The sequence below is a fragment of the Anabrus simplex genome, chromosome 6 (genome assembly GCF_040414725.1).
Source record: "Anabrus simplex isolate iqAnaSimp1 chromosome 6, ASM4041472v1, whole genome shotgun sequence".
NCBI classification, from domain to species: Eukaryota; Metazoa; Arthropoda; class Insecta; order Orthoptera; family Tettigoniidae; genus Anabrus; species Anabrus simplex.
Window position 1 is genome coordinate 197,685,152 of NC_090270.1, and position 26,679 is coordinate 197,711,830.

The following is a 26,679-nucleotide window of genomic DNA, read 5'->3' on the forward strand; positions in this document are numbered from 1 at the left end:
TTCTGCGGCACCCATGATATCTCACTTCGAGGGAAAACACCAGACAGCGGAATTTTCCATGATTTATTGGAATTCCGCCTGGAGGCGGGAGATGCTCTACTACAGGAACACCTCAAATTTTGCACACAAAAAAATGCCAAGTACACTTCTCATCGAATTCAAAATGAAATGATAAGATTTTGTGAACAGGAATTACGAGAGATACTGGTTACGGAAGCAAATTCATGCAATGCTTTCTCTGTTATTGCTGACGAGACACCTGACATATCCGGAACCGAGCAGCTGTCTATTGGAATTCGGTTCGTCAAGAATACATCTAGTGATGATTTGAAAGTATGTGAAGAATTCCTTTGGTTTCAGCCTTTGGAAGAAATTAATGCCAAGTCAATCGCAAATTCAATTTTGAATATTTTAACAAGCTCTGTCACTGTGCTAGTCATAAACTTAACCTGGGAATAAACGACCTCAATAATGCGGCAGGTACCATCAAGGAAATAATTCTTTATTTATTTATATTTTTTTCGTGAAAGTCCGCTCCGAAGAAAGCAGATTTGCAACTTACGTCTGTTCTGTGAAACAAGACGGTCCTCAAAGTACAAAAGCATTAGGCTCTTTTCAGAAAACGTCTCCAATATCATGAAGGCTCTCGAAAATATTTCTAACTGGCGAAGTTTCAAATCCAAGACTCGACAACGTGCACATAGCCTTCACTGTTCAGCATCGAACTCGGCCTTTATTATTGCAATGCACGTAATGGCAAAATACAGTGGTATTTTAGAACCCGTAATAAACTCCCTTCAAGCGGAAGCACTGGAGGTCTTCAAAGTTAGAAAACATATCTTGGTGCTACTGAACCTTTTTAAAAAGCAACGATCAGGCGCAATTACCCACTTTCAAAGAATAATGGTAGATGCTGAGGACACCGCTTCTAATAGTGGATTTGAAATAACGCTCCCTCTCCTCGCTGCCAAGCAACGTCAAAAGGGCGAACCACAATGAAAAACTAGGGCTGAGGACTATCAGAGTTTCAATTTACATTCCCCACAGGGACTCACTGATACAGTCTCTAGAATCGCGTTTTGAAGAACAAGACCATACTGATGCTGTATTCTCTCCAACCTTGTGTTATGAAGACATTAAGAAAGGAAGATCTGTTTTGGATTCCATTAAAGTTGTTTCTAATATCTACAAAATAGACAGGTTAATGGTGGACGCAGAGTTGTGGTATGACGTGTGGCAAACCAAGGATTGTAAACCAGATATGACTTTCCTGGAACTTTTAAAAGAACGTAAGGATTTTTACCCAGCGTAGGTGTTGTTTTAGAATTTTGTATGTCCCTTGCTGAGGCAACGTGCATAGCGGAGAGGAGTTTCAGCACGCTTCGTATGGTAAAATCTTGGCTTAGATCAACAATGACAAACGATTGACTTAGTGGCAGAAAAAGTGAAAGAGTGACAGGGGACAAACAGAAGTTCAATAAAAACGTTCTCACACGATTTTCTAGAGAAGCTCAGTCCGCTCCCAATCCTGACCTCTCTCCTCTACATCCTTCTTCACTAAGTCTGTCCATTTTTCTTTATGTCTGCCCACTGGTCTTCTCTTTCCCCTTATTTCTCTTTCATATTTCTTTCTTGCAAACCTGTTCGCACTCATTCTTTTTACATGACCAAACCACTTCAGTCTCGCCTTTTGGATCTTCTGGAGTAAGGAGTCTTCTAGTCCTACGTCTTCTCTGACTTTTTCATTCCTGACTTTATCCCTCCTGGTCTTCTGGATCGTTGTGCGTAAGAACTTCATTTCTGCTGCTTGGAATTTCGAGTTGTCCTTTCTTGCTAATGTAGCAGTTTCCAGGTCGTATGTGAGGATAGGGGTGTAGTATGATTTATACAGTGTTGGTTTTGAGTGGTACATGTTTATCCCATAGTAGCTGTCTTACATGGAGGTTAAAATGTATTGCTTTGCTGATTCGACTGTTTACTTCATATTTATAGTACGCGCACCATTTAGCGATAGATTTTTGTGTGGGCAGAGGAGTAAGGAGGGAGCTCTCCCGGTTCCTGTAATACTGCCAACTGAATGTAAATGAAATCTGAATTGAATCGATAATATTATCGATCGATATGAATTTTCTAAACCTTTAATATCTGAAGCCAACAACTGTGTCACACACACATTATATAACATTATATAACATTTCTCGATGCGAATCTTGTTCCTAGCATGAATTCTATAGTTTGGCTTTGCTGTGTAAACAACAACAGTACTAGTACGTAAAGTGTACGCCAGATGTCACACAGCGATGCATAAGCGATTCATAGTTTGCGTTTCAAAGGTTGCCAATACGAATCTCGAAGATAATCGGGGTCGACCTATTCAGCACTAGGGTGTCCTTCTATCACTAAAAGGTGCGCGTACTATAGCTAAATTATCTTTGGACATTATACTACCCAAGTACTTAAATTCTGTGACACTGTCCAGCTTAGTGTCATTTAGCATGATTTCTGTCTGATTGTCACCTTTCTGTACCTTCAACACCACAGTTTTAGCCTCGTTAATGTTAATCCATATCTCTGAAACTCCTGACTCCACCCCTGCAGTCCCTCTTCCACATCTTTCTCTCAGTTACCCCAAATAACTACATCTGCAAATGCAAATGCTTTTAAGTCTTGTTGCCCCTTTTCTTTTAGCGCCTTTAATATGTTATCCGTTACAATGATAAATAATAGGAGCGACAAAGCACTACCTTGTTGTACTCCCCTTTTTGTCTCAAACCAGTCTGACGGTCCAGAACCGACTTGTATACAGCTTCTGGTTTTCTCATAAAGCACCTGAACTTTTGAAATTAGACTGTCTCGAACTTTGAACTTTCTCAGGCATTCCCGAATAAGCTCCCTTGGTATGCTGTCATAGGCCTTTTCGATGTCAAGGAACAGTAGATTATAAAGGCTTCTCTTTTTCCCAATGTTTCTCCATTAGCGTCCTGACAGCAAATATAAGATCTGTTGTCAATGGTCAACAGACTTAAACCAGCCTTTTCTACTGCATAACGTGGAATCTACACCACTCAAGTCCCCAACGCCAGTGCAACCCAGCTCTTTGATAAAACCTGGAAATACCCATCAGTCCAGCAAGCGGATTACACGTTCTGGTTGCCCAGGGCAACTCCCAAGTAGATTTATACACGTTGTCACTGGGGAGGGAGTAGTATGTGGCGGCCAGTGAATGATTCATGAACTGCTGGGCTGAGTGGCTCAGACGGTTGAGGCGCTGGCCTTCTGACCTCAACTTGGCAGGTTCGATCCTGGCTCAGTCCGATAGTATTTGAAGGTGTTCAAATACGTCAGCCTCGTGTCGGTCGATTTACTGGCACGTAAAAGAACTCCCGCGGGACTAAATTCCGGCACCTCGGCGTCTCCGAAGACCTTAAAATAGTAGTGAGTGGGACGTAAAACAAATAATATTATTATTCATGAACTATTAAACTCCTTGACTAGTGCTGTTTGATCCATATTTTCTCCGAGTTTTATATTCTATTATTCTTTGGTTCTAACCTAGCCAACAACTGGTATCAATCTTTGTATTAGGCTATGTACTTCTAGTAATAAACAGTGCTTATTTATAAACCAAAAACTACAAAGCCACCATCGTGATTGGACATACCCAGGCCCGATTTACAAATGGGCGGACTGGGCATTTGCCCAGGGCGCCAGTTTTTGAGGGGCGGCGGCAGGCGGATCGAGTAATTATGGCCTCCGTGAATTACGTCTTAAATTCATTACATTCAAATTACTTTTACTTTCCACAAATTATTTCAATTCATTTATTAGCCTATATTAATCAATTTAAACTATTCTAACTTTAAAACCGGAATTTAATCTATATATTTAATTTTTATGAAGAAAAATTAATAACTGCAAGCAATAAGAAAGGTATTATTTAACTCGTGCGGGTGCTGGGTGGGCAGTTGTAATTGGTAGATTCGCAACCCTGTTAGTCTAGACAGCCCTGTCTGTATTGGCTCGTGACGGTTCGTGTGCGTATTATTGTTTACATCCGCTCACCATCAACCTGATAACCTCACCTAGCCAACTCATTGTCTCGTGTAATTCTTACATGTTTTTCAGTATTTATCCAAGAGTAAAAAGTGAAATGGTGCTGAATACAAAAAACAACAAAGAAAACGCGCTGCTAAAAAGCAGAGTGGCGAACTTGAACTACTTAAAGTGCCTAATTCATCTTCTATCGATCATCCAGCTACTTGGAATGTGAAGTTAAATTTAGTTGAGAATATTATTGAACATCGTCCAAAACAAAAACGTAATGGTGGACTTTTCGAAATCTCTGCGAACTTACAATGATGGTAAAAGAACATTATCTCAAAACATGTATAAGAGTACTCTTCCGAATGGAGGCGTTGTTTTAAGAGATTCGTTATTGTATTCACAGTCAACTGGGAAAGTATTCTGTATGGAAAAATATGTTTTCAAAACATTTTATGTAAATTAACTGATTAATGTTTATAGCTAAGAACAATGTATTTTAAATCAGTGTGCGAACTTTCATGATTCTAACTCGAGTAGTGTTAGTTACATATCGTTTCCTTTGATATTGTTGTAAAACTCATAATCTTGAAAACTGCAATCTTTAAATTTTTAAACAATTATTTTTTCAGCGGGACAGAAAAACGAGCAGATTGGTGGGGGTCGTCTAAAGATTGTTTGCCCAGGGCGCTAACTACTCGAAATCGGGGCCTGGACATACCACCACGGCTGAAGCAGTATTCATTCCTCGGAGTCAAATCATCCCTTCGGATATACCGTTTCAATATATACGTCGGCAATTCCCCGTTTGTTTGAGTTTCACTGTGCATTAAAAAGGCACAAGGGCAATCGCTTAGAGATGTACGACTCGATCTTCGGAAACGGTGCTTCTCCCACGGTAATAATAATGGCGTGTAGCCTCCGGAGAGACCTGCTGTAGGTCTTTTGATTTGACTCTCGTAGGTGACTTGCGCGTCGTGATGAAGATGAAATGATGATGAAGACGACACATACACCCAGTCCCCATGCCAGGGGAATTATTAACCAATGTGGTTAAAATTCCCAACCCTGCCGAAAATCGAGCCCGGCACCCCTGTGACCAAAGGCAAGCACGCTAACCATTTAGCCATGGAGCCAGACTTCTCCCATGGTAAACTGTACGTAGGTTGTTCAAGAATCGAAAGGCTATATATCTTAGCTCCAAATGGAAGGACACTTAATATAGTTAACCCGGAAACTTAGGAACGAAAAGTTAGTTTGTTATATATAAATGAAAATCCACAGCCTGTTTCCAGTCATTCGACCTGGTTAGTAATGGAGTGAATGAAGATCCCCATCTGCCGAAGCCTGTCGCACTCCTCTGGGGCAATGAATAATGGCTGACAGATGAAATGAAATGATATTGGAGAAAACCGGAGTACCCGGAGAAAAACCTGTCCAGCCTCCGCTTTGTCCAGCACAAATCTCACATGGAGTGACCGGGATTTGAACCACGGAACCAGCGGTGAGAGGCCGGCGCGCCACGGAGGCTCTATATATCGGTAGTATTATATTCTTTTAATATCATTTGTACCATCCACCAACCCGGTATCTTAAGCATTAAAAGTAACAATATACTGTATTTATAAATAAAATAATGTGTTTCGTGCAAATCATGTAAAAACGATGTGCGTTAATTTTTTTTCTTTCTTTCTTTCTTTCTTTCTTTCTTTCTTTCTTTCTTTCTTTCTTTCTTTCTTTCTTAAACCTTTTACCCTCCAGGGTTGATTTTTCCCTCGGACTCAGCGAGGGATCCGACCTCCACCGCCTCAAGGTTAGTGTCCTGGAGCGTGAGACTTTGGGTCTGGAATACAACTAGGAAGGATGACCAGTGCCTCGCCCAGGCGGCCTCACCTGTCATGATGAACAGAGGCCTTGTGGGGGAATGGGAAGACTGGAAGGGATAGATAAGGAAGAGAGAAGGAAGGGGGCGTGGCCTTAAGTTAGGTAGCATCCCGGCATTTGCCTGGAGAAGTGCGAAACCACGGAAAACCACTTCGAGGGTGGCTGAGGTGGGAATCGAACCCTCCTCTACTCAGTTAACTTCCCGAGGCTGAGTGGATCCCGTTCCAGTCCTCGTACCACTTTCCAAATTTCGTGGCAGAGCCGGGAATCGAACCCGGACCTCTGGAGGTGGCAGCTTTATTATTATTATTATTATTATTATTATTATTATTATTATTATTATTATTATTATTATTATTGTTGTTGTTGTTGTTGTTGTTGTTGTTGTTGTTGTTGTTGTTGTTGTTGTTGTTGTTGTTGTTGTTGTTGTTGTGTGGCCTCCGGAGAGGCGTGGACATATTTTTCTTTTGCTTTTAAACAAACAGTTCGGAAACATCCAACGCGGTTGAATTAATAAACGCGGGCGAAGCTGCAGGCACATGTTAGTTTTTACAGAGATAACAGGATAAGCAGTTGCCTGTGGTGCACGTTGGAGAGTGGACGTGTGACTATCGGTGCTAGTATATCACTCCGTGTGGTGCGAGTAGGTTCGGGTGTTTAGTGTTTCGTCTTCCTTAGCTTCCTTGGGAGCGGTACGAGGTTTTGTATTATATGTTTTAAATTCTAACTCACTCCCCACATCATGGCGGAGTCGAGTGGGGGTCAGAGTATGGAGGAGGAGTCTGTAGAAGTTGATACTCGTGAGTACCGGTACTCTATGGACAATACACTTGTGTTAAATACCCACCCCCATCGGATCTTAACCGTGCTTCCTCTACTAAGGTTGATGTGTATGCTCTTAAACCTGAAACGCAGACATACGATGATACCCATAAAGGCCCCTATCTAGTATTTGTGGAGGCCATTGATGTAAGTAAGAAATTGGGCAGTATACATCCCATGGCTTTGGGAAAACTTTTTTATGACCGTAAATTTTCAGGTGTTACTCAAATTGCTCGGCGAGGTCGCCATAGGATTCAAATTGAGTTTCAGACAAGCACAAAAGCTAATAACTTTCTCACCAATCCTATCTTAAAGGACAAAAATCTTAAAGCGTTTATTCCTTCCGCGTCACTCTATAAGATCGGAGTTATTCGAGGGGTTGATAAAGATTTGTCCGTAGAAGAAATTTGTAAGGTTGCTGAATCGACCGCCCCTATCGTTGGAGCTCAGAGAATGAACCGCCGCTCCGTTTAGGATGGCCGGGTCAGTTATATTCCAACTGGCACCATTAAACTCACATTTCGTAGCCAGACTTTACCTGCCTTCGTCTCCATTTATCGGGTTCGAACCCAGGTCGACCCGTTTGTCTTTCAACCGACTATCTGTCGGCGATGCCAACGATATGGCCATACCAGAAAATATTGCAGGGCTCAACTGCCTCGATGTGCCAATTGCGCACAAGATCATGAAACTACAGTATGTAAGAATCCTACCAGACTTTGTCTAAATTGTTCCGGGGAGCATTCCGTGGAATCGCTACAATGCCCAGAACATAAACGACAACAGGCTATGAAAAAACAGCAGGCTTTGGAAGTTTCTCCTTTATCCTCCGAGTCCTTTTTTACCCCAGTGTCCAATAGATTCAGCCCCCTTTTGACCCTACAACAATTTCCTCCCCTCCAGAAATCTGCGCCGGTTCTACAGAATCAGCAGCCCCGAAAACGTAAATTTACGGCGGTTGTCTCATCCCCCACTCCGAGTCCGGATAAGTCACCAGGGTATGATGTCCAGGGATATCGGGAACTCCTCAAAATACCTCCCTCGGCTACGACTGCCATATCTTCCACTGCCTCTGTATCCGGGACGAGCACTCCCTTTCCTTCCCAGCAGGCTGTGTCGCCTGCGACTGTAAAGCCAGAAACATCCCGGGCTTCGAACCCGGTTTCGAAATTCATTCCAACTATTTCCGATAAACTTGGGGCGTATGCTAAGGCAGCTGAGCACGATGCCACATGGTCAAAACGGCTTCTTACTCTACAGGAGGAAGTTGTGGCTCTTTTACGCAACCTCGAATCTTCTATTGCTTCACAGAATAGGTCTACCAGGAATGCCGGTAGTAATGTAACCAAATAACACGTCTTCCCTCTGATAATGGTTGTCTATCTACCTCATATCATATTCATTCCCAATTTCGCGGTACCACACTATAGACGTGTTCAACTCTCGATATCTAACCATAGTAACCTTATCCATTTCTTTTCTCTCTCCCACCCGGTCTAGTAGTTTCGATACCCACCTTTCTTTCTCCCCTCGGTGTTGACCCGGTCTGTTTGTGATTAGTAGAAAGTCGCCAAGTATCGGTCACTTTGGCGTGAAGATTAGTCCCCTTGTGTCCTTGTGTTTTTCCTGTGTTGTCGTGTTGCTTTCCTTCCTTAATTTCCCACCTTCTTTACACTTTTGACTTTATTTGTCCACCTCCTCCATACTTTGGTTTCTTTGTTCGGTTACGTGGCTGGGTATACCGCTCTCAAGCGAAGCCCATTAAATAATGTAGACAAGACAAGACAAGACATAACAGGATAAGATTTACGAGAGAATTTATAACATTTAAAGCCAAGATGTGGTAATTAGATAGACGTTAGGTGTTAAGTTAGGTGAGAAGAGATTGGCAGATATCAAGCAGACTCAAATTATATTCTTGTTCTAAGCGACACAAATGCCTATTGATCCCTAACGCTTTGTTTGCGAATTATCTTATGCCTGTCATCTCGGTGTTGCTGAACTTGTGGCGATTTGACAGCTGACGTCAGCTGTTCTGTGGTCACTGGTCAGCTGTTTTCGTTAACGCCGCGGCTGAACTAAAAGAAGGATGGTGGGAATTGCTGCAAACGCCCAAGTTAAGAAGAGAGAGGTACCTTAAAACTCAGTTTATAAGTTATATGTTTCCTGCATAATCATAAATTACACGCATTAATGGTAGTTGAGTTTTAAATGGTATGTTTTCATTTATATGCAACATAACCTTAAATTTACCGGTATATTGAAGATAAACATGAGTTTGGCGAACAAAGAGTTATTGTTCTTCATGCTATAGAACAGAAAGTCTTTTATTATATGTGTACACATGTATTTTTTTTTTTTACATGAACACTAAAAATTACCAACCTTTGGTCCATGTTAATTTTATTGAAATATAGTTAGTTCCATTTATCCTAAGGACAGACTGTTGGAATTAAGATACGATTTGGTTAATTCGAACTCTGCTTTATTCTCCTCGATATTTCTATTTATATCAGCGGTAAAAACAACAATTCCTTCAAATTCTAAAGGGAAATATTTGAATAATTTGAAGTAGGGCCTAAATAGATTGTTTACTTGTTGCTCTCTGCTCTGAGAAGGTCAGGTGAAATTAATGACATATGACACATTATAGAAGAGAAAACTGATGATAAACAGTTTAACATTAAACCGGGAACATAATAGAGACATACTGTCAGAAGTCTCACGATGAAATAAGGAAGGATGAAGCAATTAGAATTGTGGTGTGAAACGATTTTCTTCCATAAAAATTACATTACTCACTTCACGCAAGTGTTCACGTATGTTTCAACGAGCTCGATAGCTGCAGTCGCTCAAGTGCGGCCAGTGTCCAGTATTCGGGAGATAGTGGGTTCGAACCCCACTGTCGGCAGCCCTGAAGGTGGTTTTCTGTGGTTTCCCCATTTTCACACCAAGCAAATGCTGGGGCTGTACCTTAATTCAGGCCACAGCCGCTTCCTTCCCACTCCTTATCCCATCGTCGCCATAAGACCCATCTGTGTCAGTGCGACGTAAAGCAACCTGCACATATGTTTCTATCTGCGAGGGCAATTGGTAAAATAGGTCCAACTCTATGAGTGTGCCAGAAACTACTTACTCCTTTGGACATCAAATTCAGCAGCATTCAAATCTCTTTTCCAAAACCAGTTTAACTACTGTACTTAAGATAACTAGGCCTAAATCCTTTTTATTTTAGTACATTCCAGCTTAAATATATTCGTATTAGTTACTAAACGAAACATTTATGATGTAGTCACGTGGATTTGGATTTGTTGCCTTTTTCAATTCCTTTGTATGGCAAATTTCCTCTTCTTTAACAACAAGATTTTTAAAATCGAATCCTTATGAAGAGTCTAGGAAAAAATCTGGCTAGTTTCACTTCCTGTGTTTTAGCTTACTTACAGTACATACATACATTATAGACTGTTATGTCTTTCAGTGTTCAGTCTGCAAGCCTCTGAATTAACTAAATGTCTCCACGATCCTCTATTTGTAACTAGTTCTGTGGTCTAGTTTAGTTCCATACCTCTTATTTTTATGTCATTAAAACTGAATCTAACCGTAATCATCTTGGTCTCCCTCTACTTTCCTTACCCTCCTTGACCGAGTTCTCTTAGGTAACCTATCCTCTCCATTCGCCCCACATGACACCACCACTGAAGCCAGTTTATGCCTGCAGATTTATCCATTAAGTCCATTTCCAAACTTTTATCTCCTCAGTCTGAGTACCATTCTGCTATTGCTCCCACCTGTTCTTACCAACAATCATTCCAGCTACACTTCTAACTTACGAATAAGGTATTCTGAGTCCACCCAGGTTTCACTTCCGTACAGCAAAATCAGTACAGATCGGTGTAAAGATAGTTAGTCCACAAGCCAACTTTTTTTCTCACAGAATATCGCTGAATATACTGCAAGTTTTGCTGCACCTTTATTCAATCTCTCGTTCCAAACTATCATCCTGGCAGAATACACAGCCTAAATACTTGAAGTGATCTACCTGTTTTAGTTTTGTAATTCCGCCCCAACATTCATTCTTCTCAGTTTTCTTCCTTATTGACATCAGTTTAGTCTTGAAAATGCTACTGTGTATCTATCATACTCGCTGTATCCGTTGTCAAGTTCTAAAGAATCAGACTGCAAGCTTTCTGCACAGTCTGCCATTAAGACCAAGTTGTCGACGTAGGCCAACCGTTAACTCCGTTTTCACCAAACTGAATCCCTTCTTGCCACTTTATACCCTTCAGTAAATGAATGACAAAAGCTACAAAGAAGAGCAAAATGAGAGTTTCAAGACTCTCCAAGCTGTATTGAATCTCTCTTCTTCTGGTTTAGTTAGAAATCGTTGTTGCGCCTAGAAAAACTGCTGTGTGATAATATTTTAGCTTAGAACTCTGACCAGAAAGGTTCTGTCATCTAAGGTTCAGTATTGAATGAAATCTATCAACGAACATTCAAAAATCAAAATCCTTTCCTTTATTGTTGTTTTTTCTTTTATTTTAATAATGAATGATAATGACTTCAATACTGAGTCACTTGCAGGAGGCAGTCAATTCAAACTGATTGAAAACACTTCAACAGGGACATCTGTTTACCATCAAAACCACTAGTAAAGTCATTATAATTTAATGTTAGTTCTCATCATTACTATGCAGTCAGTGTTGCAGATTGAATATTTTGGTAACTGTGGTAAAATAAACAAAAATTAAAATCAAGGCCACCGGGCGAGTTGGCCGTGCGCGTAGAGGCGCGCGGCTGTGAGCTTGCATCCGGGAGATAGTAGGTTCGAATCCCACTATCGGCAGCCCTGAAGATGGTTTTCCGTGGTTTCCCATTTTCACACCAGGCAAATGCTGGGGCTGTACCTTAATTAAGGCCACGGCCGCTTCCTTCCAACTCCTAGGCCTTTCCTATCCCATCGTCGCCATAAGACCTATCTGTATCGGCGCGACGTAAAGCCCCTAGCAAAAAAAAAAAAATCGAGGCCAGTAAAGTTTTCTAGTTTAATGTCGTCTTACGTACTGTACAGATGCTAATTGAAGTCTAAAAGTTATCAGTTAATCTTTCCATTTTGTTGTTGGTTTTTCTTTGCTTTTTCCTGTTTATAATTGTGTTTGTGTAATTTATAAATTTCTGTAAAAGAAATAGTCTACAAGAAAAGGAACTACTGCTAACTCCCAAGATTTGGCTTATTTAACAGCACCAGTATATTGTAGGATGGTTTCAGATTATTGATTTACTGTGTATCAGCTCAATTAATATAGTAATGATTAACTTAAATTTTTGGTATTTCAGATTTTTTTTTTCAGATTCCATTGGGCTTGATTATTTTTGAACAAGAATTTTTCACCCTTTCTAAGTAAGACAAAAATTTCTACTCCCTTATACACAGTTTAAACAAATCAGAGGAACAGGTTTTTGAACGTATGCCATGCTCCACAAAGCAATACCTCACACCAAGGTATATTACCAACTAAGCCTTTATTCTTTACCGTTGAAGTATGCAGAAGAAAATCAATGGATTCACCTCCATTTTCAGAACACAAACGGAAATGTCCAAATAGGGGCGAAAACAAAGTGAGAACAGTCCTCCGGGGTGGATTTTTATCACAGTTGGAGAGCTGCAGTATGGAGTATGTCCTCCACAAGCATTTATCACAGCTTGGCACCTATGTGCCATGCTCCGTATAAGTTGACGGAGGTCACGTTGCGGTATCAGGTCCCATTCTTCAATGACAGCCTGTTCGATGTCTTGGAGAGTCTGTGGTGGAACAGGACGCCCACGAACACTTCTGTCAAGCCTATCCCATAGATGCTTGATGGGATTAAGGTCGGGACTCACTGCTGGCCATTCCATTTCTTGAATGTCCAGAGCTTGCAAGACAGCTCTGGTGATGCGCGCTACATGGGCACTGGTATTGTCGTGCATGAGTACGAATTCAGGGCCAACACCGTATGCAGCAACCAAAACATGCTGTAGCAGTATCTGCTCGATGTACCCTGCAGTGGTAAGATTACCACGAACGACGACAAGATCCGTGCGGCCATCAATACTGATGCCACCCCACACCATCCCAGAACCTTGTCCGAATCGGTCGCCTTCCTGGACAACATTTGGCATGTACTGCTCACCATGACATCTCCATACACTTTGACATCCATCACACCATGTCAGGGGAAATCTGGACTCGTCTGTGAACATCACAGGTCTCCATTGCCGAAGTTGCCCATTGACATGGGTACGGCCAGGCAAGCTGCACAATGTTACTGCATTAAACGGGGCACTTGAACAGGACGTTTGGGTCGTAAGGATACTTCTCTTAACCTGTTCCTTACTGTCTGGTCAGACACCGCGTCTCCAGTGTCCCTCGTGAAGTCTTGTTGCAGTTCTCTGGCAGTTGCTGAACGATGCCGCAACGCATAGATGGTCGGATATCGGTCATCCTGTGGGGTTGTCTTGTGTCCATGACCTTGTCCAACCCTCCTTGTGAACTGGCATGTCTCATTGTAGCGATTCTACAAGCATTGAATAACTGATGGAAAGACATTGAGATCCACAGCAACACAACGAAAAGTCCATCCTTCCTGCGACTTGAACCTCATTCAGGGGTCTCGTGGGATGTGCTGGTTTACGTACAACGTGCTCAAATGACCGTAGTAGTCTGTGTACCTTACAATGATACACGGACACACCTCTATTCACTTTGTTTGGGGGGTCACCTGACAGTTTAACGCATGGCTACACCTACAAATGGAGTTAAACTTCGATTTGACATACCCTGAGTAGCTAAGGTCTCAAGGTATGCTGTACGACCATTGGAACCCCATCTACCAACTTAACGTTCACATTCCAGATGTTACAAAACATGTTCCCCTAATTTTTTGTACTGTGTATGTGTAGAAGGAACTTAGGCTACCTATCAATTTCAGCATTTTTTTTTTTTCTTTTTTAAAGTCCCTTAAATATTTAGTTCCATTGTTTTGCCTTTTTTTTTTTTTGCAATTGATGAATGATAATTTTCGAACCAGAGTTTTTGGCCCATGTTAAGTAGAAGCAGTGGTATGCAGTGATGTTCCAAACTGGTGAAGCACTGGATAAGTAACAAGTATCAAATTTGAAAATAAGAGATCTTTCTAAAATATTCTTCATACAAAAATAAGCAGTCTATATGGTTATTTTTAAGATATCAGTTAAGATATGTATAAAAATATAAGTTATAAAAACAATTAAGTACCATAATGCAGAAAAAAATCTGTTCAAATTTAAAGAAATTAGGTTATAAACTATAGTGTAATATATACTGGCAATGCTTTACTAACAGGGGTGCATGTTTGAGAGTATCATCATGCAAAATGATACCTGAAGTAGCAGAGAGGAGAGATCCTTCCTTTAAGCTTGCCAGCCTGCCCTTAGAAATATCATACTTGTTTAGAAAAGTTAAAACAGAAGACAACCTGGAAATGGAACCATTTTCTGTGTTTTTATTGGCCAAAGCAGCTTGCTACAGTCACCAATAGAGCTAGCCTTATATATGGCCAGAGGGCTGTCACATTATAACAAAACCCACAAAGTTTGGAAGTGCCATGGCATGTGCCAGACAAATATGCGACATGAATACCTAGGTATATTGGGAGGTACAGGAGGAGTGAAAATCATCAGCTTTTTTTTAGCCAGACATATGTTCTTGTCACTAGCCATTGCCCTAACCAATCCAGGCCAGTGGTCTTGTCACTAGTCAGTACTGTCGCTGGAGATACTAGAGGCTCTAACCTGGGGGCTAATGCCGCTAGACCCTCTTTGCTTGCCCCCACACCAATGGTCTTGTCACTAGCCAGTAATCTAACCAGATCAGACTATTGGTCTTGTCACTAGCTGCACCTAAGTTGGCCTTATGAAGCATGTTATGACGTTGTGAAAGCCACTCTTTTGCTCGCCTGTTAGTAAACTTTTATTTGATATATTCCACTTTTAATATATTTATTTCGCAGTAAGAACAACCACCCACCACGCTGTGTCCCTCATTGTTCTGTGCTTACCAGTGCAACCTTGGTACAAAGTGAAAGGTTTTCTTTCTTTCTTTCTTTCTTTCTTTCTTTCTTTCTTTCTTTCTTTCTTCTTCCCCATCCCCTTCAGATAACTCCACACTTGAACATAACCTGCCACTGTCTGGTGATGAACAAAGGAACTGGAGCGCAGCCAGATGATGCATTCTTCAGTTTGAAACAAAGCATGTATACTGAATATAAGGAATGTTTTGCTAACGTAGGATGGAGTAGGAGCAAACTCCATGGCACTATAGCCCCGAAGGCCCTTGGCCTACCAAATGACCACTGCTCAGCCTGAAGGTCTGCAGATTATGAGATGTCATGTGGTCAGCACAGCGAATCCTCTCGCCCATTATTCTTTGCTTTCTAGACCAGGGCCACTGTCTCACCATCAGCCACGAATCAAGCCCGGGGCCTTTGGGCAAGAGGCAAGCATGCTACCCCTATACCATGGGGCCAGCTTCTTCCGTTTAGAGAACATTCAAAACTAACTTGACCGGGCGAGTTGGCCGTGTGGTTAGGGGCGCGCGGCTGTGAGCTTGCGTCCAGGAGATACTGGGTTCGAATCCCATTGTCAGCAGCCCTGAAGATGGTTTTCCGTGGTTTCCCATTTTCACACCAGGCAAATGCTAGGGCTTACCTTAATTAAGGCCACGACCGCTTCCTTCCCATTCTTAAGCCGTTCCTATCCCATCATCACCAGACCTATCTGTATCTGTGCGACTTAAAGCAAATACCAAAAAAAAAAAAAAAAAAAAACTAACTTGAATGCTGATGTAGCTTTGTGATGTGCTGTTTCATTTGCTTCAGCACAGTGCATGCGACTGATAAGAAAAGAAAATTATAATTTAACTTTCTGTTTCCATTTAAATTGTAGACCACATCAAAGCAGATCCATCTCCAGTGAGATATAGTGTTTACCGTACACTGTCTTCTGGTATGGACTAGTGTAAGTGTCTTTCTTTAGTTGGCAACTAGTTGATGTACCCATGCTTCGCTGCAGGATTCTCAGAAAGACTGTCTTTGTGGTTTTCCTAACTACAGTTAACTTAGGCCATTACAAAAACGTCAGGAGGAATGTAGGGATTAAAAGAAATGTTATCATATATAATACTCACTCAAATAAAAAACCGAACATTTTCTAACTTTTAACGAACAGTACTACGATTATTACATGTTATTACATGTCCCATTTAACTGATAGTCTATTTATGTAACCACTACTGTATAAGTGAAAATAAAAGTATTGAATAGGTGGATTAAATTAAAACACCTTTATTGTTGTTGAACAGTACTACGATGCCGAACTAACAATCCAAAGTTCCAGTGCTGGAATGACCCGGCCGCAGACAGCCATGAACACTCCTCTGCCATTGTTCCGTTAAATATACACAATGCGCATTCCAATCAGTGCCTCAGGGTAGGGATTGAATAGCTTGAATGCTATGATGAACCAGTTTGTTACATACCAGTAGTATCAGAAAATTTATGAACCAGAGGAATGGCATGCTTAAGAAGAAAGTTATCGAACTCCCCAGCTACTTCCCGCCAATATTCAGGCAGGCTGTTATACTCGGTACGACCAGGCGAGTTGGCTGTACGGTTAGGGGCGCACAGCTGTAAGTTTGCAACAGGAGGTAATGGGTTCTAAAACCACTGTCGACAGCCCTAAAGATGGTTTTCCGTGGTTTCCCATTTTCACACCAGGCATGTATGTACCATAATTAACGCCAGCACCGCTTCCTTTCCTCTCCTAGCCCTTTCTTATCCCATCGTCGCCATAATACCTATCCGTGACGGTGCGACATAAAGCAAATTTTTAAAAATACTCGGTATACAGCAGTAATCCTATCTATCAGACATGACTGGCAACAGAAGACACAAAGCACATCACAACAAACAATGGTCAATGTAATGTTGTTGTTCAATGTTATGAACTTTCTGTATTGTAGGCCTTCACATTTAGTTTTCCTTCGACTCTGTGATATTAGGGCGTCTTACGAAATTATTTATAGTGTAGGCTGTACTTCCTTATTCCCCGATTTTACATAACGATTTTCATTAAATTCTGTTTACCCATTTTCTCGTGACTTGGCGCTGATATGGACTTGGCAACAAAAATCCAAATTCATGAATATCTCTGTTATCATAGCCGGTACGGTAAAAATGTATAGGACATAAATGATAGGCAATTTAATACTATATAACTTTAGTAATGTAGTATTTGTCGATAGGACCATTAATAACAGAAATATTTGAGAATTAACTTTTAGTCCTTCCCCTAAACTACCATTTCACTCAGCGTGAATAAAATTATTTATGGCCTAGATTGTAGCGACTTATTTTCCGACTTTGCATACCGATTTTCACTAAGATAGGACCACTAATAACATAAATATTTGAGAATTAATTTTAGGCCTTCCACTAAACTACCGTTTTTCTCAGCATGAATAAGATTATTTATGGCCTAGATTGTTGCGACTTATTCCCGGACACTACATACCGATTTTCATTAAATTCTCTTAAGCCGTTTTCTCGTGATGCGTGTACATACAGACAGACAGACAGAAATTATGGAAAATTAAAAAGTGCATTTCCTTGCTACTTTGGACATGACCAATACAGAAATACCATCCTTTTTAAATTCTGAGTGATGTACAGACAAAACTCTTATTTTATATACAGTATATATAGATATGAAAGTGAGTTACTAGTAACACTGTTCCTTATGCAACCAATCCCTGTGGTGAATTATGTGGAAATATGGCTTCTAGACTTGTTTGGCATATAAATTGGAGTGGGGTTGACAGACTTATGGAATTGCACCTTCTGGCACAGTGAGGAAAGAAAAAGAAGACTATCAAACTCCTCATTTCCCAAGTGATATCTGAAGTTTGAACGGTTAGGGATCCAAGCAGCATTTGGGCTCAGGACTTGGCATAAATTAAGACAAGGCTGTTGCTGCTCTTACAATATATATATCCTCTCTCATACTGATAAGAATGAGCTACTGTGACAGTTCAGAAGATATTTTAGCTCCTGATGGGTGCTGGCATACCTGAATCAAATTAATCACCATCCTTCCCAACTATTAATTTACACACTGATGACTTTCTCTGGAGAACTGATTCTACTCTCTGTTATTTATTGTTTTAGCCGGTGATAGAGGACGTCAGTGTTGGCAGTGGCAGACTTGATGTTGCCTCGGAGGAGGCAGAACTTGAGCTGTGGGATTCGCGGTTTATGCTCCGCGGGGACCATGAACCTGAACCAACTTTTCGTAATGCCAGGTAAATGCAATAGATGTAGTTAACATGACCAACAGGAAGCATGGATTGGAATTTTGCAAATTAATAAGTATTTTTCTTGTGTAGAAATGTGTGTACAGGAAACTTATGCACTGATTTGATGAATAGCTTAAACTCTGTTCTTCCATTGTACTGGTTATCTTTGCACACAATTGTTTTAGGTTTTAGACTAGATTTAACGAAAGCAGCCATTCCACCATACCTTTTAGTGATCTGTCATTGCAAAGAAGGGTGAAGTCTGGCATATTAAACATACCAGAAGGGGTCAGTTGGATGAGCCAGCTTTCAGACAGGAGTAGCTCGGAGTGGCTGAGTAGCTCGGACAGTAGAGCGCTGACCTTCTGAGCCCAACTTGGCAGGTTCAATCTGGCTCAGTCTGGTGGTATTTGAAGGTGTTTAAATATGTCAGCCTTGTGTCAGTGGATTTACTGCTATGTAAAAGAACATCTGCAGGACAAAATTATGGCATCTCTGTGTCTCTAAAAACTGTAAAATAGTTAGTGTTATGTAAAATCAATAACATTATTAATAAATACACCTGGAATTATTATTTCTTCCAGTTCCATGGAAGTGAGTAGAGAGAATGTACAATTATGTGTGCTATGTGAAGGCCATTTGGATGAGTGGAGACACGGGCGTATAGTGGGTCTCTAGTTGAAGCAGGATAAGAGTTTCCCAGAAATGCATGAAGGCCGCTGCCAGGACCAGGCTGTGAGATTTAGATCTGATTCAGCAACTCCTATCGTTGTCTTGCAAAATTCACATTCACACCTATCTCCTTATGGACATTTTCTACAAGTTTGTCTTCACTCGCACTCCCATGTACCCCAAGGATTCCAATGTTAGTTATTTTACTGTACTGTTCCAGAGAGTCACATATCTTGTAGCAAATTGTTCCTTCATCACATAGATTTCTTTATCCCAGCTCTTGAGTTTTGTGTTCAGTGCTGCCACAATCACAGAATTGAATTGGAGAGATTTTTCCAGTTCCTTTATGACAAGTTCAGTTACATGCTCTGATACAATGGCTACTATCTTTTTAAGGAACTTAGCAGAGCTATTAGTTTGGTATCCTGGTGACTGCCTCTTTACCAAGGTTGGCACTACTGCTCAGGTCACTGGTGGTGTTCTTGCTATGGTTCATATTGCTTTAGAAAACACTGTATATCATTGATTAACTGATTGCTGTATGCAGTAATGTTCACTGGTGTTGCTCAACATTGTATCCCACATAGGCATAGCACATCGGGAGTAATCAAGAACTCATTTCTTTTTTAACAAAACTCTGAAATATTGGGAAGAAAGGCACATTATTTTTTTCACCTTTCATTTTTTCTAAACTTGTGGTAATACAGATTTTTGTTGACGTTATTGAGCTATATATCTGCTAAGTATGACATTGTACATGACTATATATAAGTGATCACAAAATCTATCCTCAAGTTCATATTGCTATTTAAATTGTGTTTGAGTTCAGACTTTGGCCACCAGTTGTTTTCTCTGGCTGCAGCAGTGATTAAGCAGGCCTAAGGAGCAATTCCTTTTTGTTGCAATGCCACTATTTTTTACCAGTTACAGAATGTGCTCCATTGGTTCTAATTCCCATGCATTTATCCTAATCCAGCTAATGATGATGACGACGACGACGACGACGACGACGACGACGACGACGACGATGATGATGATGATGATAAAAATAATATTAACAGCCATGTGATATTATCTCTGGTTTCTCACTAAGGCAGCTGTTGTTTGAATCCCAGCCAGTGAACATGGACTTTTTAAAATGAAAATTAATATTCCTGAGATTGATATTCCATGCAAAATTAGAGGTTCTGTGGCCACGATCACAACATCAAGTCATGTAAAACTACACAAGCTCTGTAGAATAATAATAATAATAATAATAATAATAATAATAATAATAATAATAATATAGGAAGATGAATGCAATCCATGGCCTCACCTACCATATGTGCACATCATTTTAATTTGACCCCATTTAGGCTGCTCACCTGCAAATTTTTACGTCCCAGTTTCAACTACCCGATGGCAAAGAAACTGGAACTGTTTTTGAGCAACCTTTTGCTGAGTATAAGTTAATTTTGTCACTTGAACACCATGTGCATCACCAGTGATCTTTTACATGCTTACATGGAGTGTTGAATGGGCTTTCTTCTGCCTTTTTAAAAATTCGGAATATCTTTGCTTGATTTGAATCCAAAGTCTTGATGTCCAGAGGCCGATACGCTATTGTTGAATCACAAAGTGTTATACTCATTTAGTATTTATGAAAAATATATTTTAAAAATAACTTAAGAAGTAGAAAGAGAAGTCAGCAGTTGACAGAAATTCTTCACAAACAGTCTCTTCATCTTCAAATCTAACAGAACACTTAATCTGCACCAAGTCTACAAAATCATATTGAGCTATATATCTGCTAGGTATGCCATTGTGTATGACTAAATACGGAGGTCGAGTCATAAGTCATGGTAACTATTTTCTTCTCTCATGAACAGGAGACAACACGGAAAATCTAAGATAGGCATTTGGAAACGTATGGTATGTACTTGCATATGATGCCACTAGATGGTGTATGTAAACAACAGTGTGGGTCTAAGCATGCCCCCAAGTTCAGTGTGTGAGTGAGAGCATCACAAAATGGAAGTCAACAAGCAGGAGCAACGATCGTATATTAAAATAACAGTTCTTCATGGCAGAAATGCATGCCAGTGCCATGCAGAACTGTGGGAAGCATTAGGTGTACGACTACGATCTAATCCCCAAAGTCAAGAAGCCATTACGTGGACAACGGATGGCCAACAAAGAGGACATCGTAACAGCATTTTGGAGAGAGGCGTTACACGTTAGCGATATACATGCAGCGAATGGAATTCAGTGCCTGCCCCACCACTTGCAACGCACAGTGGAAACTCTGGATGATTATTTCGAAGGTCTGTAACCAGTGGAGACCTGTCCTTTGTACGTTGTCTTGTGTATTTACTGTCTATACCATAATAAAACAATGTTTACCAATGGCCTGTGTTCTGTCACTTTCCTACAAGAATCTTCTGAAGTCAGAATTTGTCTTCAGGCACTATGCATAAGTACATGCCCTATATTTTCAAATGCATTTCTTAGATTTTCCGTGTTATCTCCTGTTTGCAAGAAAAAAAAATAGTTGCCATGACTTATGACTCGACCCTCGTATAAGTGATCACAAAATCTATCCTCAAGTTCATATTGCAATTTAAATTGTGCTGGAGTTCTCAACATGCTAACAGATCAAGGTTTTATAAAATTCTCATCAGAATAAGTTTCCATTCCATTGTTGGTGACAGATTTTTGGCTACCAATTGTTGTCTCTGGATGCAGCAGTGAGAAAGCAGGCCTAAGGAGCAATTCCTTTATTTTCGTTGCACTGCCACTATCTTCACCAGTCATAGAACTGAAAAGCAAAGTACTTGTTTTGCTTCACTTTTACAATAACTTGCATTTTAATATTGTCTATGCAACTTATTCTTCATGCCACCATATTATCAAAAATAATATTAGGTTGAACTATTTGACAGCTGACTCTCCTAAGCCAAGAAAGCCAAATACAAACACAAGAAATGGGGTCTGATGTTTTATTTTCTACCAGTTTTATAAACTTTTTTATAATAACTCTCTGTATAAAAATATCCATGTATATATCTGTAACCCAAATGTCTGTTCTTATCAGGTGGGGTCCCCGCGGTTGGTGCAAACCCTCATGTATACCAATCACAATCATTCTGATCTTGATTGTGCTGGTAGTGTTGCTACCACTAGTAGATAATCAGTCAGTGAATGAGAAGCCTGTGAAGCCAACAGTGCCTCCAGTTCAACTTTGCAAAAATTCATGCAGGTAAGTGGATGCCAAGAGAATTAAGAAGTTACCATGGAGACACTTACCAAAGGAAACAGATGGGCTTGAAAATCAGAATACAGGTCCTTGTTTTCTTATATTGTTGTTATATTGTTGTTCTAATGTGTGAACTGGCATGTGGAAGTAAATCATACATAGAAGGCAGAACATCTTGCTCTGGAGTTTGCTAGACAGTGTTGTAAGTAGAAGAATCACAATCAGTGTAGACCTTAATTGAGTGTACATTTATTAGCAACTAGCAAATGTACCCGTGCTTCGCTACGGTATTATACCTTGTAAACGGAGTTCTACGTAAGTTACTGCACACGCTGCGAGTAAGATTATATTAAAGTGCACGTCTCATAGCGATATCCAAGAAACAAAACGGGCAAGACCCCATACGTTATTTCCCATGTAAGGTGCAAGTTGGGGAAATTTAGATGGTAATGGGACGTCACATTTCCTCTTGTCATTCACAGTCAAGTTCGGGAGTTTCTACAATAACGGCAGGCTCACCAGCTGCCATTTGCAATAGAAATGGGTAGTTTTCATTATAATGTCAAGCCCCCTTTCCTAACGATAGTCCCACTCGAGTTGGAGAGATTTGACTGTAACCGAGACATGCTGCGTTATCCTAAATATAAAGAATCGAGATACGACAATAAGGCATAGCACCAAAGTTGAAGATCTCTCCAAATTGAGCGGCAATTGTCTAATCTGCTTTGTGAAATGACTTATGGTTTGGAAAACAGTTACCACGAAACAAAGGTCTGAACTGTCGCGTAAATTGCCTCCATATTCGGGGACTAATAGTAATACATTTGAACAGCCTGGAATACTCACTCAAAGGAAAGAGTGTGCAATGACCAAGCGAAATAATGTATATAACAAAGGGACGTAACGTATAAGGGAAGTTTTGCATTTAGCCCATGGATTTTACAGAAAATCAGTAGTATAAGAGAAAATGGAAGGAAACTGTTGTTGTTTCCCTCTAAACTCCCATTCTGTTCAGTGATTTTAAACCATATGCATATCTAAACCTTCCCCTGGATCAGTACACTCTATATGTGAATTTTGGTCGAGATCTATCCAAAAACATATCAGATGTAAGGCTTTTCAGGCATTTGCTCTATTAACCCGTTAAGTGGGGAGGTCATAAACGAGGACTTCCTGCATAGTGGGGAATCATTTTCAGTAAAAAATTTTCTTTAAAAAAAATAGTTTTTGCAAACCTACACCCGCTTAAATATTATGTTAAAATTAGCATAAAATTATACGTTGCGGTGTAAATTGCGCTATTATTTACAATTAAAACGATTTTTCAATTCATCCAGTGTCAGTGCAAAAATTGCATATGTGCCATTTCATATTTACTTCGATTCGGAATATTATTTGTGTTGCTTACATTAATTCAACGTTGAAATACGTAACCCACAAACAAAAAAAGTATCATATACTCCAAATAATACAGACACATTCACTCAAATATCACATTTTCCTGAAATAAAACAGAAAAATGTACTCACCACGTAGGCCTATAACTTGCCATTGAAGAGGGCAGCGAGTAATCCATGAGTTCATTCATCACAATTTTGTCACCACATTACACAAAATTACACTACACTGTTCAATACTATTTACACTCAATAGCTATAACAAATGACTGGAGAGAAAATTGAAAAGAACTATTTCAGGATGGTGACTGATAGTTGCCGGCACGCAGAATGTACAGCGGTCACCGAGTGTAGACTACGATCTTCTCAGATTCCCCGAGTATGGAACCTGAGACTCGCTGGCATATTTGCAATGCTCATACTTCAACTGTATGGTATAGCCTGAAGCAAGGAGAGGGGCACAAAGCGACATTGCATACTGCACAACAATACTGAGTGTCCCGCCGCTGGCCTTTCGCCACGCAAACAATGCATCTCTTATTTGCGTGCAGTCGTGATTTCGAGGCTGGATTGAAATCTGGAAAATGCCTTCCCGAGAATCGAGTTGACAAGTCAACGGGTGCGGGTCTCACTGATCGAATTGGCAAGGCTGCGTTAGGGGTAGCGTTTGCATACTTTTGAAATAGTTTCTGAACAATTTGAATACGAAACTCCAGCTGAGTGAATTTACCGCCGTGTTTCTTGTATATCACAAAAGCATTGAACACTGTTATATCCAGTAGGTGTCTAAAAATCTTGTGGTACTATTTCTTCATTCTTTTTCTCGCCATACTGTATGGCACGATACATTGGTCCGATAAGTCCACCCTTCCCATTGAGTCATTGTACTCAATACATACGACTGGCTTCTCTTTGGTTTCTCCTTTCTTTTTTAGAGCAGTGCGCATTTCCGCGTCATGAATACTACTCAGCATGCAGACTTCTCTCTTGTCTTTCCACTTCAAGGCCATGAGTTTGTTTTTATAGGCAAAAGCCACCTCCCCTTTTTTCAGCTTTTTCCCCATGACGTCCTTCGGAAGATTTTTTCTGTTAGATTTTACAGTACCGACAGCGTCTGTCTGAAACTCATTGATCTGATCGAAGAGTTCCGGGCTATAATAATTGTCTAGAGCTATGAGATATCCCTTATTTAGAAGAGGTTCGGCTAGAGCAAACACTACTTTCGAGGGCTTGGTATACTGAGAAATATTTACCCCACAAACCTCATTTACTAGCTCAGTTTCCTTGCCTGTGTACCACAGGATATTCCACACATATCCTGTTTTAGCTTCACACAATTTAAAAGATTCCATCCCGAAACGAGCTTTCTTCATCGGAATATACATTTTCCACCCCAAGTGACCTTTCCAAAGGAGTAAACTTTCGTCAATTGATAGACGATCATCTGGTAAATAGGACATTTTAAATTTTGATACAAGAATGTCTAGAACTGGCTTCACTTTGTAGAGTTTTGGGGATACTTGCCGATCGTAAGCCTCATTATCTGAGAAATGTAAAAATTTCAGTAGAAGGAAAAAAAGTTTCTCGGACATGGTCTCGTAAAACACGGGCATAGCAAACAATCTATTACGTGAAAAATAATGAGATAGCTTCGGCTTTTAAATTATACCCTGAAGAAGAAAGATCCCAAATAAAAGTTTTATTTCTTCCTTGTTAGTAGGAACCCAATCCCTCTCCCTGCTTCTCCTTTTCATCTTAGCTGTTCCTATACTAGCTTGTATTGACTGCTGAGCGTACAGATTATTTTGCTCTGCAATAAGTTCGCACAGTTCATCGTCAATGAAATGCTCAAATATTTCGTCCGGTTCTTTTTTATTTAAAAGTTCGCCCTGAATTCCACTTTGATATGTAGTTGGAAATCGGGCTCTCCTACATCCCCTTACATCCCAGTCACTAGGCGGAGTAGGAGGCAAATCGCTCTCACTTTCTGACTCGCTACTCTCATCGGAGCTCGAACTCAATGCCTGTCCACGGCATCTAGGCAACAGGTCTACTCCGACGGAAGCACTCGTGCTTGGAGCATCTAATAGCGGGATAGTTTCACCATTACTATCTAAACTAGAATCACTGCAACTATCTTCCTCACTGAGCTCGAGAATATCCCATATATCATCACTCGGAAGATCTACAATTCTTTTGGACATGTTGACTACAAATATGAAACGCTACATGTAGAATTAAAACAATAAATCACAAGATAAATGTGTATACCAACAAAACAGCTTATGAGAGCTGAAAACATTCACACCGAGACACGAAATACTACGCTCCTCGCGGCACACTGACTGAGCTTCTCGCCAACCGTCACATAGGTTGTTCTTGCGCTACGCAGCTATGTAGCAGATAATAAGGGGATTCCTAGACGAGAGCTGCTTAGATTCACGAAGGTGAAAAAAATTCTGTCAGATGGCAGCACCTCTCGGAACATACGGAGAAAGTTTCAAACCTACCGCTTGTTTTGTAACGGAGATAAAAAATAAAAGCTTTCCGCGCTTCACATGACGCGTACCCACCATCGGGCTCGCTCCAGCGGCGTCACCTGAAGCGAGCCCCACTCTACGGGTTAACCAGCGTTTCGTCTTAGGTCTGACACTAGACTCATCAGAGTGGGATGTGTCAGACCCTACCCACTGATGCTGGGGTGTATGCAGGTGAACTTATCAGAAGCCCTTATAAGAGGTACAGTCTGATAATTGCATACAGGAGATAAATCTCTACAATGGAATTATTGCCCGCCTAGCAATTCCGAATGGAAAATTCTAAATTCCCATGGAGGGAATTAGATATTTTTCACCAATAGAGCATGTCAAAAACATATCAGATGTAAGGCTTTTCAGGCATTTGCTCTATTAACCAGCATTTTGTCTTAGGTCTAACACTAGACTCATCAGAGTGGGATGTGTCAGACCCTACCCACTGACTCTGGGGTGTATGGAGGTGAACTTATCAGAAGCCCTTATAAGAGGCACGGTCTGATAACTGCATACAGGAGATAAATATCAACAATGGAATTATTGCCCGCCTATCGTCAGTGGGTAGGGTCTGACACCCATCCCACTCTGATGAGTCTAGTGTCAGACCTAAGACAAAGCGCTGGTTAATAGAGCAAACGCCTGAAAAGCCTTACATCTGATATGTTTTTGACATTTTTGACATGTTCTATTGGTGAAAAATTTCTAATTCCCTCCATGGGAAT

The 26,679-nt window shown here is 40.6% G+C and overlaps 1 protein-coding gene across 1 annotated transcript in view; it reads left to right on the top strand.

The window, feature by feature from the left end:
• The first annotated feature begins 8,597 nt into the window (after positions 1-8,597).
• LOC136876302 (5'-3' exonuclease PLD3) overlaps positions 8,598-26,679 on the top strand; it is a 139,916-nt gene continuing 121,834 nt past the window's right edge. The window contains exons 1-3 of the mRNA XM_067150135.2: positions 8,598-8,878; positions 17,989-18,122; positions 21,865-22,029. Coding sequence (XP_067006236.2) covers positions 8,837-8,878; positions 17,989-18,122; positions 21,865-22,029 — 341 coding nt within the window. The 5' untranslated portion in view covers positions 8,598-8,836. The remainder of the gene's footprint in view (positions 8,879-17,988; positions 18,123-21,864; positions 22,030-26,679) is intronic.